This window comes from Ranitomeya imitator, chromosome 4 (genome assembly GCF_032444005.1).
Source record: "Ranitomeya imitator isolate aRanImi1 chromosome 4, aRanImi1.pri, whole genome shotgun sequence".
Classification (NCBI taxonomy): Eukaryota; Metazoa; Chordata; class Amphibia; order Anura; family Dendrobatidae; genus Ranitomeya; species Ranitomeya imitator.
The window spans coordinates 284021758-284034781 of record NC_091285.1 but is presented as its reverse complement, the minus strand read 5'-3'; the positions used below and the strand labels follow the sequence as shown (position 1 = coordinate 284034781).

General features: G+C 46.7%; 1 protein-coding gene across 1 annotated transcript in view; it reads right to left on the bottom strand.

The window, feature by feature from the left end:
- Positions 1-13024, bottom strand: part of HAL (histidine ammonia-lyase) — a 99113-nt gene that overhangs the window by 45738 nt on the left and 40351 nt on the right. The window contains exons 7-10 of the mRNA XM_069762025.1: positions 7876-7913; positions 7670-7795; positions 7280-7419; positions 6991-7038 (exon numbers count right to left, since the gene is read on the bottom strand). Coding sequence (XP_069618126.1) covers positions 6991-7038; positions 7280-7419; positions 7670-7795; positions 7876-7913 — 352 coding nt within the window. The remainder of the gene's footprint in view (positions 1-6990; positions 7039-7279; positions 7420-7669; positions 7796-7875; positions 7914-13024) is intronic.

The following is a 13024-nucleotide window of genomic DNA, read 5'->3' as shown; positions in this document are numbered from 1 at the left end:
GACGACCGATCTGAATGGCCAAGGACATAGACTCATTCAAACCAGCAGGCATAGGAAATCCCACCATTACATCCTTAAGAGCTTCAGAGAGACCCTTTCTGAACAAAGCCGCTAGTGCAGATTCATTCCACAGAGTGAGTACTGACCACTTCCTAAATTTCTGACAATATACTTCTACATCATCCTGACCCTGGCATAAAGCCAGCAGATTTTTCTCAGCCTGATCCACTGAATTAGGCTCATCGTAAAGCAATCCCAGCGCCTGGAAAAATGCATCAACATTACTCAATGCAGAATCTCCTGGTGCAAGAGAGAACGCCCAGTCCTGTGGGTCGCCGCGCAAAAAAGAAATAATAATCAAAACCTGTTGAATAGGATCACCAGAAGAATGAGGTTTCAAGGCCAAAAATAGCTTACAATTATTTCTGAAGCTCAGGAACTTAGTTCTGTCACCAAAAAACAAATCAGGAATCGGAATTCTTGGTTCTAGCATCGATTTCTGATCAATAGTATCTTGAATCTTTTGTACATTTACAACGAGATTATCCATTGAGGAGCACAGAGCCTGAATATCCATGTCCACAGCTGTGTCCTGAAGCACTCTAATGTCTAGGGGAAAAAAAAGACTGAAGACAGAGCTAAGAAAAAAAAATGATGTCAGGATTTCTTTTTTCCCTCTATTGGGAATCATTGGAGGGCTCCTTGTACTGTTATGGCTGGCAATCAGGCAACACAGCGTGCAGTAATCAGCGCACATACAGAGATCTGGCAATAACCAAAAACAATAAGACGAGCTCTGAGACGTGGAATCTCTGTAGACTGCAGTACCTGATCTATCCTCACACAACTATAAGCAGCAGTGGATTGCGCCTATCACTACCTATGCAACTCGGCACTGCCTGAGGAGCTGACTAGCCTGAAGATAGAAATACAAGCCTGACTTACCTCAGAGAAATACCCCAAAGGAATAGGCAGCCCCCCACATATAATGACTGTTAGCAAGATGAAAAGACAAACGTAGGAATGAAATAGATTCAGCAAAGTGAGGCCCGATATTCTAGACAGAGCGAGGATAGCAAAGAGAACTATGCAGTCTACAAAAAACCCTAAAACGAAAACCACGCAAAGGGGCAAAAAGACCCACCGTGCCGAACTAACAGCACGGCGGTGCACCCCTTTGCTTCTCAGAGCTTCCAGCAAAAGTTAATAGCAAGCTGGACAGAAAAAACAGAAAACAAACTAGAAGCACTTATCTAGCAGAGCAGCAGGCCCAAGGAAAGATGCAGTAGCTCAGATCCAACACTGGAACATTGACAAGGAGCAAGGAAGACAGACTCAGGTGGAGCTAAATAGCAAGGCAGCCAACGAGCTCACCAAAACACCTGAGGGAGGAAGCCCAGAGACTGCAATACCACTTGTGACCACAGGAGTGAACTCAGCCACAGAATTCACAACAACTGAGACCTTGTATAGATTACCGCCTTCTAAATAAGATCACGGTTAAATTTCAGTACCCCTTGCCGTTGTTATCTGATTTGTTTGCTCGGATTAAGGGGGCTAGTTGGTTCACCAAGATAGATCTTCGTGGTGCGTATAATCTTGTGCGTATTAAGCGAGGCGATGAATGGAAGACTGCATTTAATATGCCTGATGGCCATTTTGAGTATCTAGTAATGCCATTCGGACTTGCCAATGCTCCATCAGTGTTTCAGTCCTTTATGCATGACATCTTCCGAGAGTACCTGGATAAATTCCTGATTGTGTACTTGGATGACATTTTGATCTTTTCGGATGATTGGGAGTCTCATGTGAAGCAGGTCAGAACGGTGTTCCAGGTCCTGCGTGCTAATTCTTTGTTTGTGAAGGGATCAAAGTGTCTCTTTGGTGTTCAGAAGGTTTCATTTTTGGGGTTCATCTTTTCCCCTTCTACTATCGAGATGGACCCTGTTAAGGTCCAAGCCATCCATGATTGGACTCAGCCGAGATCTCTGAAAAGTCTGCAAAAGTTTCTGGGCTTTACTAATTTTTATCGTCGCTTCATCTGCAATTTTTCTAGTATTGCTAAACCATTGACCGATTTAACCAAGAAGGGTGCTGATGTGGTCAATTGGTCTTCTGCTGCTGTGGAAGCTTTTCAAGAGTTGAAGCGTCGTTTTTCTTCTGCCCCTGTGTTGTGTCAACCAGATGTTTCGCTTCCGTTCCAGGTCGAGGTTGATGCTTCTGAGATTGGAGCAGGGGCTGTTTTGTCGCAGAGAAGTTCTGATTGCTCGGTGATGAAACCATGCGCCTTCTTTTCCAGGAAGTTTTCGCCTGCTGAGCGAAATTATGATGTGGGTAATCGAGAGTTGCTGGCCATGAAGTGGGCATTCGAGGAGTGGCGTCATTGGCTTGAAGGAGCTAAGCATCGTGTGGTGGTCTTGACTGATCATAAGAACTTGACTTATCTCGAGTCTGCCAAGCGGTTGAATCCTAGACAGGCTCGTTGGTCGCTGTTTTTTGCCCATTTTGACTTTGTGATTTCCGGGCTCTAAAAATGTGAAGGCGGATGCTCTGTCTAGGAGTTTTGTGCCCGACTCTCCGGGTTTATCTGAGCCGGTGGGTATCCTCAAAGAGGGAGTAATTGTGTCTGCCATCTCCCCTGATTTGCGGCGGGTGCTGCAAAAATTTCAGGCTAATAAACCTGATCGTTGCCCAGCGGAGAAACTGTTTGTCCCTGATAGGTGGACGAATAAAGTTATCTCTGAGGTACATTGTTCGGTGTTGGCTGGTCATCCTGGAATCTTTGGTACCAGAGAGTTAGTGGCTAGATCCTTTTGGTGGCCATCTCTGTCGCGGGATGTGCGTACTTTTGTGCAGTCCTGTGGGATTTTTGCTCGGGCTAAAGGTACCGTCACACTTAGCGACGCTGCAGCGATACCGACAACGATCCGGATCGCTGCAGCGTCGCTGTTTGGTCGCTGGAGAGCTGTCACACAGACCGCTCTCCAGCGACCAACGATGCCAGTAACCAGAGTAAACATCGGGTAACTAAGCGCAGGGCCGCGCTTAGTAACCCGATGTTTACCCTGGTTACCATCCTAAAAGTAAAAAAAAACAAACACTACATACTTACCTACAGCCGTCTGTCCTCCAGCGCTGTGCTCTGCACTCCTCCTGTACTGTCTGTGAGCACAGCGGTCGGAAAGCAGAGCGGTGACGTCACCGCTCTGCTTTCCGGCTGACCGGCGCTCACAGCCAGTACAGGAGGAGTGCAGAGAACAGCGCTGGAGGACAGACGGCTGTAGGTAAGTATGTGCTGTTTGTTTTTTTTTACTTTTAGGATGGTAACCAGGGTAAACATCGGGTTACTAAGCGCGGCCCTGCGCTTAGTTACCCGATGTTTACCCTGGTTACCAGTGAACACATCGCTGAATCGGTGTCACACACGCCGATTCAGCGATGTCTACGGGGAGTCCAGCGACCAAATAAAGTTCTGGACTTTCTTCCCCGACCAGCGACAGCACAGCAGGGGCCTGATCGCTGCTGCCTGTCACACTGGACGATATCGCTAGCGAGGATGCTGCAACGTCACGGATAGCTAGCGATATCGTCTAGTGTGACGGTACCTTAAGCCCTGCTGTTCTCGTGCCAGTGGGTTGCTTTTGCCCTTGCCGGTCCCGAAGAGGCCTTGGACACATATCTCTATGGATTTTATTTCAGATCTTCCCGTCTCTCAAAAGATGTCAGTCATTTGGGTGGTCTGTGATCGCTTCTCTAAGATGGTCCATTTGGTACCCTTGTCTAAATTACCTTCCTCCTCTGATTTGGTGCCATTGTTCTTCCAGCATGTGGTTCGTTTACATGGCATTCCAGAGAATATTGTTTCTGACAGAGGTTCCCAGTTTGTTTCGAGGTTTTGGCGAGCCTTTTGTGGTAGGATGGGCATTGACTTGTCTTTTTCCTCGGCTTTCCATCCTCAGACTAATGGCCAGACCGAACGAACCAATCAGACCTTGGAAACATATCTGAGATGCTTTGTTTCTGCTGATCAGGATGACTGGGTGTCCTTTTTGCCTTTGGCTGAGTTCGCCCTTAATAATCGGGCCAGCTCGGCTACCTTGGTTTCGCCGTTTTTCTGCAACTCTGGGTTCCATCCTCATTTCTCTTCAGGGCAGGTTGAGTCTTCGGACTGTCCTGGTGTGGATACTGTGGTGGACAGGTTGCAGCAGATTTGGACTCATGTAGTGGACAATTTGACCTTGTCCCAGGAGAAGGCTCAACTTTTCGCTAATCGCAGACGCTGTGTGGGTCCCCGACTTCGTGTTGGGGATTTGGTTTGGTTATCTTCTCGTCATATTCCTATGAAGGTTTCCTCTCCTAAGTTTAAACCTCGTTTCATTGGTCCGTATAGGATTTCTGAGGTTCTTAATCCTGTGTCTTTTCGTCTGACCCTTCCAGATTCTTTTTCCATACATAACGTATTCCATAGGTCATTGTTGCGGAGATACGTGGCACCTATGGTTCCATCTGTTGATCCTCCTGCCCCGGTTTTGGTGGAGGGGGAGTTGGAGTATATTGTGGAGAAGATTTTGGATTCTCGTGTTTCAAGACGGAAACTCCAGTATCTGGTTAAGTGGAAGGGTTATGCTCAGGAAGATAATTCCTGGGTCTTTGCCTCTGATGTCCATGCTCCCGATCTTGTTCGTGCCTTTCATATGGCTCATCCTGGTCGTCCTGGGGGCTCTGGTGAGGGTTCGGTGACCCCTCCTCAAGGGGGGGGTACTGTTGTGAATTCTGTGGCAGAGCTCCCTCCTGTGGTCACAAGTGGTACTTCGGCTGATTCTCTCTGTGAGCTTCCGTTGGTGGAGGAAAGTGGTACTGCGGCTTCTGAGTTTCCTTCCTCAGGTGATGTGGTGAAGTCGTTAGGTGCTGCTCTATTTAACTCCACCTAGTGCTTTGATCCTGGCCTCCAGTCAATGTTCTAGTATTGGACCTGTTTCCTCCTGGATCGTTCCTGTGGCCTGCTGCTCTGCATAGCTAAGTTCCGCTTTTGCTTTTTGTTTGCTGTTTTTTTTCTGTCCAGCTTGCTTTTTTGTTTTCTCGTGCTTGCTGGAAGCTCTGGGACGCAGAGGGTGTACCTCCGTGCCGTTAGTTCGGTACGGAGGGTCTTTTTGCCCCCTTTGCGTGGTTGTTTGTAGGGTTTTGTGTTGACCGCAAAGTTACCTTTCCTATCCTCGCTCTGTTCGGAAGGTCGGGCCTCACTTTGCTAAATCTATTTCATCTCTACGTTTGTCTTTTCATCTTAACTCACAGTCATTATATGTGGGGGCTGCCTTTTCCTTTGGGGTATTTCTCTGAGGCAAGGTAGGCTTATTTTCTATCTTCAGGCTAGCTAGTTTCTCAGGCTGTGCCGAGTTGCATAGGGAGCGTTAGGCGCAATCCACGGCTGCCTCTAGTTGTGTTGGAGAGGATTAGGGATTGCGGTCAGCAGAGTTTCCACGTCTCAGAGCTCGTTCTATGTTTTTGGGTTATTGTCGGGTCACTGTATTTGCTCTGACTCCTATGTCCATTGTGGTACTGAATTACCAGATCATGACACAAAGGTCAAGGTATACCACTGTATGACCTATAGTGGTAGAGGTAGCGGAAAGACACCCGCCTATATACAGTATAAGGAGATTGTAGTATATAGGAAGATTGTCTCTGAAGAGATACAAGTTTGTTCACAGATGGGTCAGTGAGGAAAACTTTGCCAAAAATCCTGCTGCCTTGTTAAAGTGTTCACATTTGCCTACGTCAAACATTTTTCATAAATAAATAAATATGAAAAAAATTGTTGGGGGGGGGGGTTGTTATTGTGATGTTCACTTTGGGGTACAAATCCCTGTTTTAAAAAAATATATCAAAAGTTTGCCTTCGGTCTCATATCCTGAGAGCAATCACTTTTTTTTCTGTTAATGGAGATGTATAGAGCTTGATTTTTGCAGGACAAGATTACATTCTTATTGATAGGATTTTGAGATCAATACAACGTTATCATCTCTTTTTATTCTAATAAAATACTGACCAAAAACCAGGGATAATGCCATTTTGATTTTTTTTTTTTTACGTTTTGATGCTCACTGTATAGGATAAATATTTTTTATATTTTATTGCAGTTTGGACAAATACATATTTGGCAATTCCAAATATTATTTTCCTTTTTTTAGATTTCGCTATTTGCATTTCAGGAAAAGTAAGTGATTTAATATTTCATACATCTTTTAAAAGTATATATTTTTTTTTTTACATTTTTTAACAGTCTCCTTAGGTAACATGAACCTGCAATATTTATAAAGAGAGGAAAAGTGTATATAAGACACCAATAAGCCCGTAATAACGAAATATATTAGGTTTATATAAGACTGATGAAGTGAAAAAATAAGATTGGTTTGCCTGAGAGGGGTCCATGTTATAATAAATATGGACACAAAAACAATCTCCCAAATAGCCGGAAAATATGGGCTAAATATACTGTAATACAATACTGGAGGTAGTTGTTAAAAGTGAGTATTCTCTAGAAAGTACTGTAGTATTGCAATCTTTCACATAATTACTGATCTCTGTTTTTACACTTATCGTACCCAAAGACTGGTCTTCAGGGGGTACAAATATGACAGACAGTAGCCCCATGACAACCCGCGATCACAACCCAGGCAATTGTCAACTAACGGTATTTCCAGTATCTAGCTTCTTAAATGCCGCAGTCATGATTGACAGATCAATCTGTTGCAACAGCAGTTATTCTAGGGTGACTTCTGTATAACACAGTCAGCACCTCTACTATATGGCATATGGAGCAGTTTCAGCTCCTGAGCCTGCCCCATACATGCAGTGTGCGCATCTGCTATCAATGTATAGTGGATATCACCAAGGAGTAAGCAGATTTTAACTAAAACCTTACAAAATGTGTCATTTAGAGGATTTTTCTATGTTGCTTCACTAAAAACTTAATATACAAAAATAATTTACCTCTTTTGGCTTCAAAGATACTGGTTTTAATCCATGAGCTTCAAGAACCTGAATACAAAAAAAATATAATTTCATAAAATAGGTAATTATATTGTTTACTGCAGTATTAAACATTTTCTAAATATATGTGATATAAAAAAATTACATTTTTACATCTTGCACCCAATAAAACAAATGAATATACACTTATGCATCTGTTATACAGTTTCTACTTTAACGCTTACGGTAATTAGAATAGTATTAGTAAATCAGGCCCAACATAACTGTGTGTCATCTGATCATTTCTTACATATTTAGCATCTGCCCAGCCACTTTTTGGTGACCACATCTTTCCTTCTCCAATTAAGCCCAAAGCAAGATGAGAAAGAGGTGCCAGATCGCCACTGGCTCCAACCGTGCCTTTCTCAGGGATGTATGGCAAGCAGCAAGCTGGAAGGAAAAAAATAGAACTTTAGCAAGAAGAGTTCTAAAAAAAAAGTGGACTGTAGTGGATGTGAAATGTGTGCACTCTAGTAAATAGGGGACGGCTCCTCTGGATTCAATTAATTAATTATTAATATGATTACAAATAAAGTGAAAAAGTCATGAGAACCTCAAACTGTAGTTGAAGTAGTCACAATGCACCCCATTTGTCACTTTAAAAAAATAAAACACAGTAGCTTCTAAGATACAGGCTTACCATTAAATGCGTCAATCACTTGTCGAAGTGTCTCTAGAGAAATACCACTATATCCTTTTGCTAAGACATTGATCCTCAAAGCCAAAAGCATACGTGTGCGGTCAGGACTTAGCGGCTTTCCAACACCTGTTGATACATCAAAAATCATAAAATTACCTTAAAATTCAGTCCAGCATCAATTTTACAAAAATGAATTAAGCCATTACCTGCTGAATGGGAACGAACAAGGTTGACCTGAAGATCCCTAAGTGCGAAGAAAAAATATATCATATACATAAAGACCAATCAGCATTTTATAATTAAGTAACAATGAGATGTTTCCCCTTTAAAGGGATTGTCCAGTGCATAAAAAATGACTTTATTACCATTCAGAAAGGTTCAGACTGATTAAAAAGAATTACATTTAAATATATATATATATATATATATATATAAATATATATATATATTGTAAGGCGGCTAGTGGCCACATAGTCGATGGGAGGTATGTGTCACAGAGATGGCTGCTCTCTGTGATGTAACCCAGAGTATTTTCTTTAGTGCACGTAAGCACTAAGAGGTTCACTTATTGCACCTGGGACCAGGTAGTGTGTAGCTATGAGAGATGGGTGGGACTGACTACCCACATACCTCACCTCTGGGTGTGGTTACAGCCTATATAATGGAGGCTGTTTGGCACATGGTGGTGTAACTGGAGGCATGGAGGCCTCCATTGGGTGTATGTTAAGACACTCACCTGAGCGGTGGACCTGCAGTGCTATGGGAACTGTTTGTTTTTCTGTTTGATTTCATTTTGTGCCACAGAAGGCTATCTTTTGTTTGCTTAAACTTAAGCAGGTTTATGGAGCGAATAAGCCTGACGGAACATTTACTGCTTCCTGTGCTTACCTCAATCCGCAGCCGAGTGAGTAAAACCTTACAAGTGGTGGAGAATGTGGGCAGCGTTCCCAGCAGAGATGTGCAACTGCTATAGTAAGGACTGCATGTCCTGGGTTAAGTCTGTTGCAAGCCAGGAAGCATCGCCAGACAAAATGAACGACTTGCTTAAACACCTGGTCCAGTCGCAACAGCAACAATAAGAGACCAACAGGCTGTTGTTACAGCAGATCCAGCTGAGCCAGCAAGAGCAGCAGCAGATGCAGCTTCTGGCAACCGCCATCCAGGGGAAGGCAAGCGCCCCAACCCCACGTCCGGAAGGCGGTAAGACGGGCTTTGCAGAAAATGACTCCCGTGGATGATTTTGAGGCCTTCCTGATGGTGTTTGAAAGGGCTGTTGAGAGGGAGAAACTCCCACCAGAGCAGTGGGCACAGGTTCTGGCGCCATACTTGATAAGAGAACCCCAGAAAGCATACTATGATTTAGCTTTGCAGGACGCCAAAGAGTATGGCAAGCTAAAAACTGAGATTCTTGCACACTTGGGGGTGACAATGACTCTCAGGGCACAAAGGGTTCATCATTGGGTATATCACCGGGACAAACCACCTCGCTCCCAAATGTTTGACCTGCTGCACTTGGTCCAGAAGTGGCTGCAGCCAGAGTCCTCTACGCCTGCGCAGATGGTAGAACGGGTGGTGATGGACCGGTTTGTGCACTCCTTGCCGAGGCCCATACAGATTTGGGATGCCCGGGGTGATCCCAGGAATGTCGATGGACTGGTCGAGAGATACCAGGAGGATGAAGGTTTCATGGGAAGGCAGCCCACTCCATACTGGGGGTCCCAACAGGGGGTGGAGGCCCAAAAGGGGTTGGGGCATCCAAGGTCCAAAATGGCAGGGGAGGTGGTGCCCAAGGTCCCTAAAGGTGATATTGTTTGCTGGAGGTGCCACGGCCCAGGCCATATAGCCACCAGTTGTCCCCTGACCCCTGAGCAGATGGACTGCAGCATAGGACGCCAATGTTCATATTATGGGTATCCGGCCTACAGTGTCAACTGTCCACCCAGCGAGGGGACTCAAGCGTGAATGGGCATGAGGTAACACACTGTTAGGCTACGGGAGTCAAGTGATCTTGTGAGGACCACCATTCTACTCCAACTGATCCCGGAGAAAACGTCGGCGTGCGGTGCATTCATGTTGATGCTAAGGACTACCCTGTGGCTAGAGTGGACATTGAAATGGCCCACGGTACTAAGTCCCATGAGGTTGGCATCGTTCAGGACTTGTTACACCCTATTATTATAGGCTGGGACTTTTGTTTATTTTGGGAGAAGGGTTCTGAGTTTGCTGGCGCGAATAGGGAATGAGTGAACCCTGCTGGCATCACTGCATGGCCTCCAATCCCCCATCTGGATTACACTCAAACTCACTTACTTCTCTGGGCCTTGTGGTGACTTCTCTCTGCTGCCAGCTCCATGCTGTGTGCCTCATGTCTGCTGTCTGCTCTGTGCATGCTCTGTCTGTGTGCATAGGGGGGCGGTGCCAGCAACTCCTGTTTCTTATAGAGACTGTGTGCACCTTGCTAAGGTGTCCCTGGCCAATCGCCATGAGGCTTCCTGTATTTAAGACATCCCCACCCATTGGTGGGGGCCTGTGCAACTTACTCCCTCAGTCAGTTCATAGCTGCTGAGGTGCCAGGCCCTGTCTCGTTTACTCTCATGTCTGCCACCCAGTGGGGCTTAGTACCCTGGCCTATGTTTTTCTGTAGCCACCCAGCGGGGCTTCGTACTCTGGCCTATGTCTGCCACCCAGAGGGGCATTGTACCCTGGCTTGTGTCCATGTCTTTGTGTCTTTTCTCATTCCTGACTCTGCCTTAGTCTAGTCCTATTCCGGTGTCCGTTTATATCCCTGTCTTGGTTTGCCTTTTCTGCTGTGCATTCTGTGTCTTGCTTTGCTCCGCTTTCGGCTTTGCTCTCTGCGACCTTGCTTTGCTCCTTGCTCTGCATTCTGTTACCTTGCTCTGCACTCTGTGGCTTTGCTCTAGCTCTGCTATCAGTAACTCTGCTCTGCACTCTGTGGCTTCGCTCTGCGGCTCCGCTCCTTGCGGTTCTACCTGGCTCCGCTCTTTGTGGTTCTACTTCTCCAGCTCTTGGCTCCGCCTCCTGCGTGTGTGCACTTGGCTCTACCTCCTGCTTTTGGCTCCGCCTCCGGCATCTCTGTTATTGGCTCTAGCTCCTGTGCTTTTGCTCTGCATCCGCTCTTGCTGTCTTCCTCTACCTTTTCTTAAGTCCTCCTGTCTGAACAGGTTCTTACCTGTTTTACATACCTGTCTGCAGACCGGTCCCTACCGGTTCTTCCAGTGTACCAGCCTTGTCCGCCTGTCCTGCCAGAGAGCCAGTCGTACCTACTTGCCTGCCTACCAGAGAGCCAGCCGTGCCTACCAGTGTCTCTGTTGTACCTGTCTGTCTGCCTGTGTCCCAGCCGTGCCCGCCTGTCTGCCAGAGTGCCAGCTGCACCTACCTGCCTGCCTACCAGAGAGCCAGCCGTGCCCGCCTGCCTGTGTCTCTGTTGTACCCGTCTGCCTGTGTCCCAGCCGTGCCCGCCTGTCTGCCAGAGTGCCAGCCGTGCCTGCTTGCCTGTCTATGTTCCGTTCCCCGGTGGGATCAGCAGCCACAGCCAGACACCACCCTGGAGTGGTACCTGGTAGCTTCCTATTGCACAAGTCTGACCTCACCATCAGAGGCTCCAGCGAACACCTAAGAAGCTACTTAGTTATGCCCCTTCCAGGGTAGTTTGGTCTGTGGTCCAGTGGGGCCACACCCCCGCACGCCCGCGCCAAACAGTCTGGGCGCGAGCGTGACAAACTGTCATAAACGGGGTGGCACAGGAGCTGGGGGCTGAAGCAAGCCTTCCCTATTTTATGATGAGTGGGGAGTTGTTGTATCGGGTCACGAAAGTGAAGGAGGAGTTGGTGGAACAGCTAATAGTGCCAGGGCCCTAAAGACAGAAGGTGTTGGATATGGACCATTCACACATCTTGGGAGGATATCTTGGAGTAGAAAAAACGCAAGAACGGATCGTGCAGAGGTCCTATTGTAAATGATTGCAGGTCCTGCCCTACACCTCAGTTAACCACCCCCACCTCTCACTTTCGAAGTCCCCTCGTGCCATTGCCCATTATTGAAGTACTGTTTGAGAGAATTGCTATGGATTTGGTCGGTTCCCTGGTGAAATCTGCTCGTGGGCATCAATACACATTGGTCATCCTGGACTGGGCCACACACCATCCTGAATCAATTCCCCTAAGAAACTCCTCCGAAAGGAGTATAGTCCGTGAGTTGGTCCATGTTTTTTCCTGAACAAGTTTGCCAAAGGAGATCCTGACTGACCAGGGAACACCTTTTATGAGTAAGGTGATGAAGGAATTATTAGAGTTGAGCGACCTTGACCTTTTTAGAGTCGAGCCGGGTTTCGCGAAACCCGACTATCTCAAAAGTCGAGTCGAGTGGAATCGGCCGATTATCGCGAAAAGTCGGGGATCGACCGAAACACGAAACCCAATGCAAGTCAATGGGGGAGCATAGTCGGCAGTGAGTAGAGGCCAGTAAAACATGTACAGAGCCCATTGTATTGGCAAAAACATCCATTCTTGCTACTGAAGCTTGTCAATCGTAATTTAGCTTATAATAATTGTAAGGCATGTGAAATTGGGGGTCATTTGGCTAAAGTTGTGGGGGGTAGGGCTGGTTCAAGCAATTAGTGGGCCAAGGACATCTGGACCATGTCACGGCAGTGGAGCAGGGAGAGGTAAGTATTTCAACTTTGCAAGTGCTGTGATCCTGAGCAAGCAGGGGGGGCCCACTCGTTGGCACTGGCACAGGGCCCCTCAAAGTACAGCGGTGTGTTTGCACGGCGGGGGCGCCTCCCACCGGCAGCAACACTTTTGCGTACTATGAGAGGCCCTGTGCCAGTGACGTCGCCAACGAGTATTCCTCCCCCCACCTGATGAAGGAACCTGCACCTTCATCTGCACCTTCCTCTTTGTCCCCGTGTAATGTGGTATGGTATGCGGGAAGGGGGACCTGACTTTCAGCAGGGTCACAATCTTGCAGTGTAGCGTGCACGGGGAATGTTGCGTTATGGGTCAATGTACTAGCAGACTCATCTATCACTGGCTGGGCAATGGGCAGGATGAGGGGGAAACAGATATGGGCCCAAAGAATAAAGTGGGCTAAATGCAGTTCAAAATTGGTAACAGGACTAACCAGGGGGCATTGCTTTGTTCAGTGGAGGACAACTGGAATGAGAGGCTGACACAAAGAGTAGGCCCAAATCAGTAAGTATTCTAAATGCAGTTCAAAATTGGCAACAGTAGTAAACCGGCGGCACAGCTTTGTTCACTGTAGGAGAACAGCAAGGAGCGGCAGACACAGATAGAAGGCCCCAACCCAACTAGTAGGCCTAATGCAGTGTTGTTT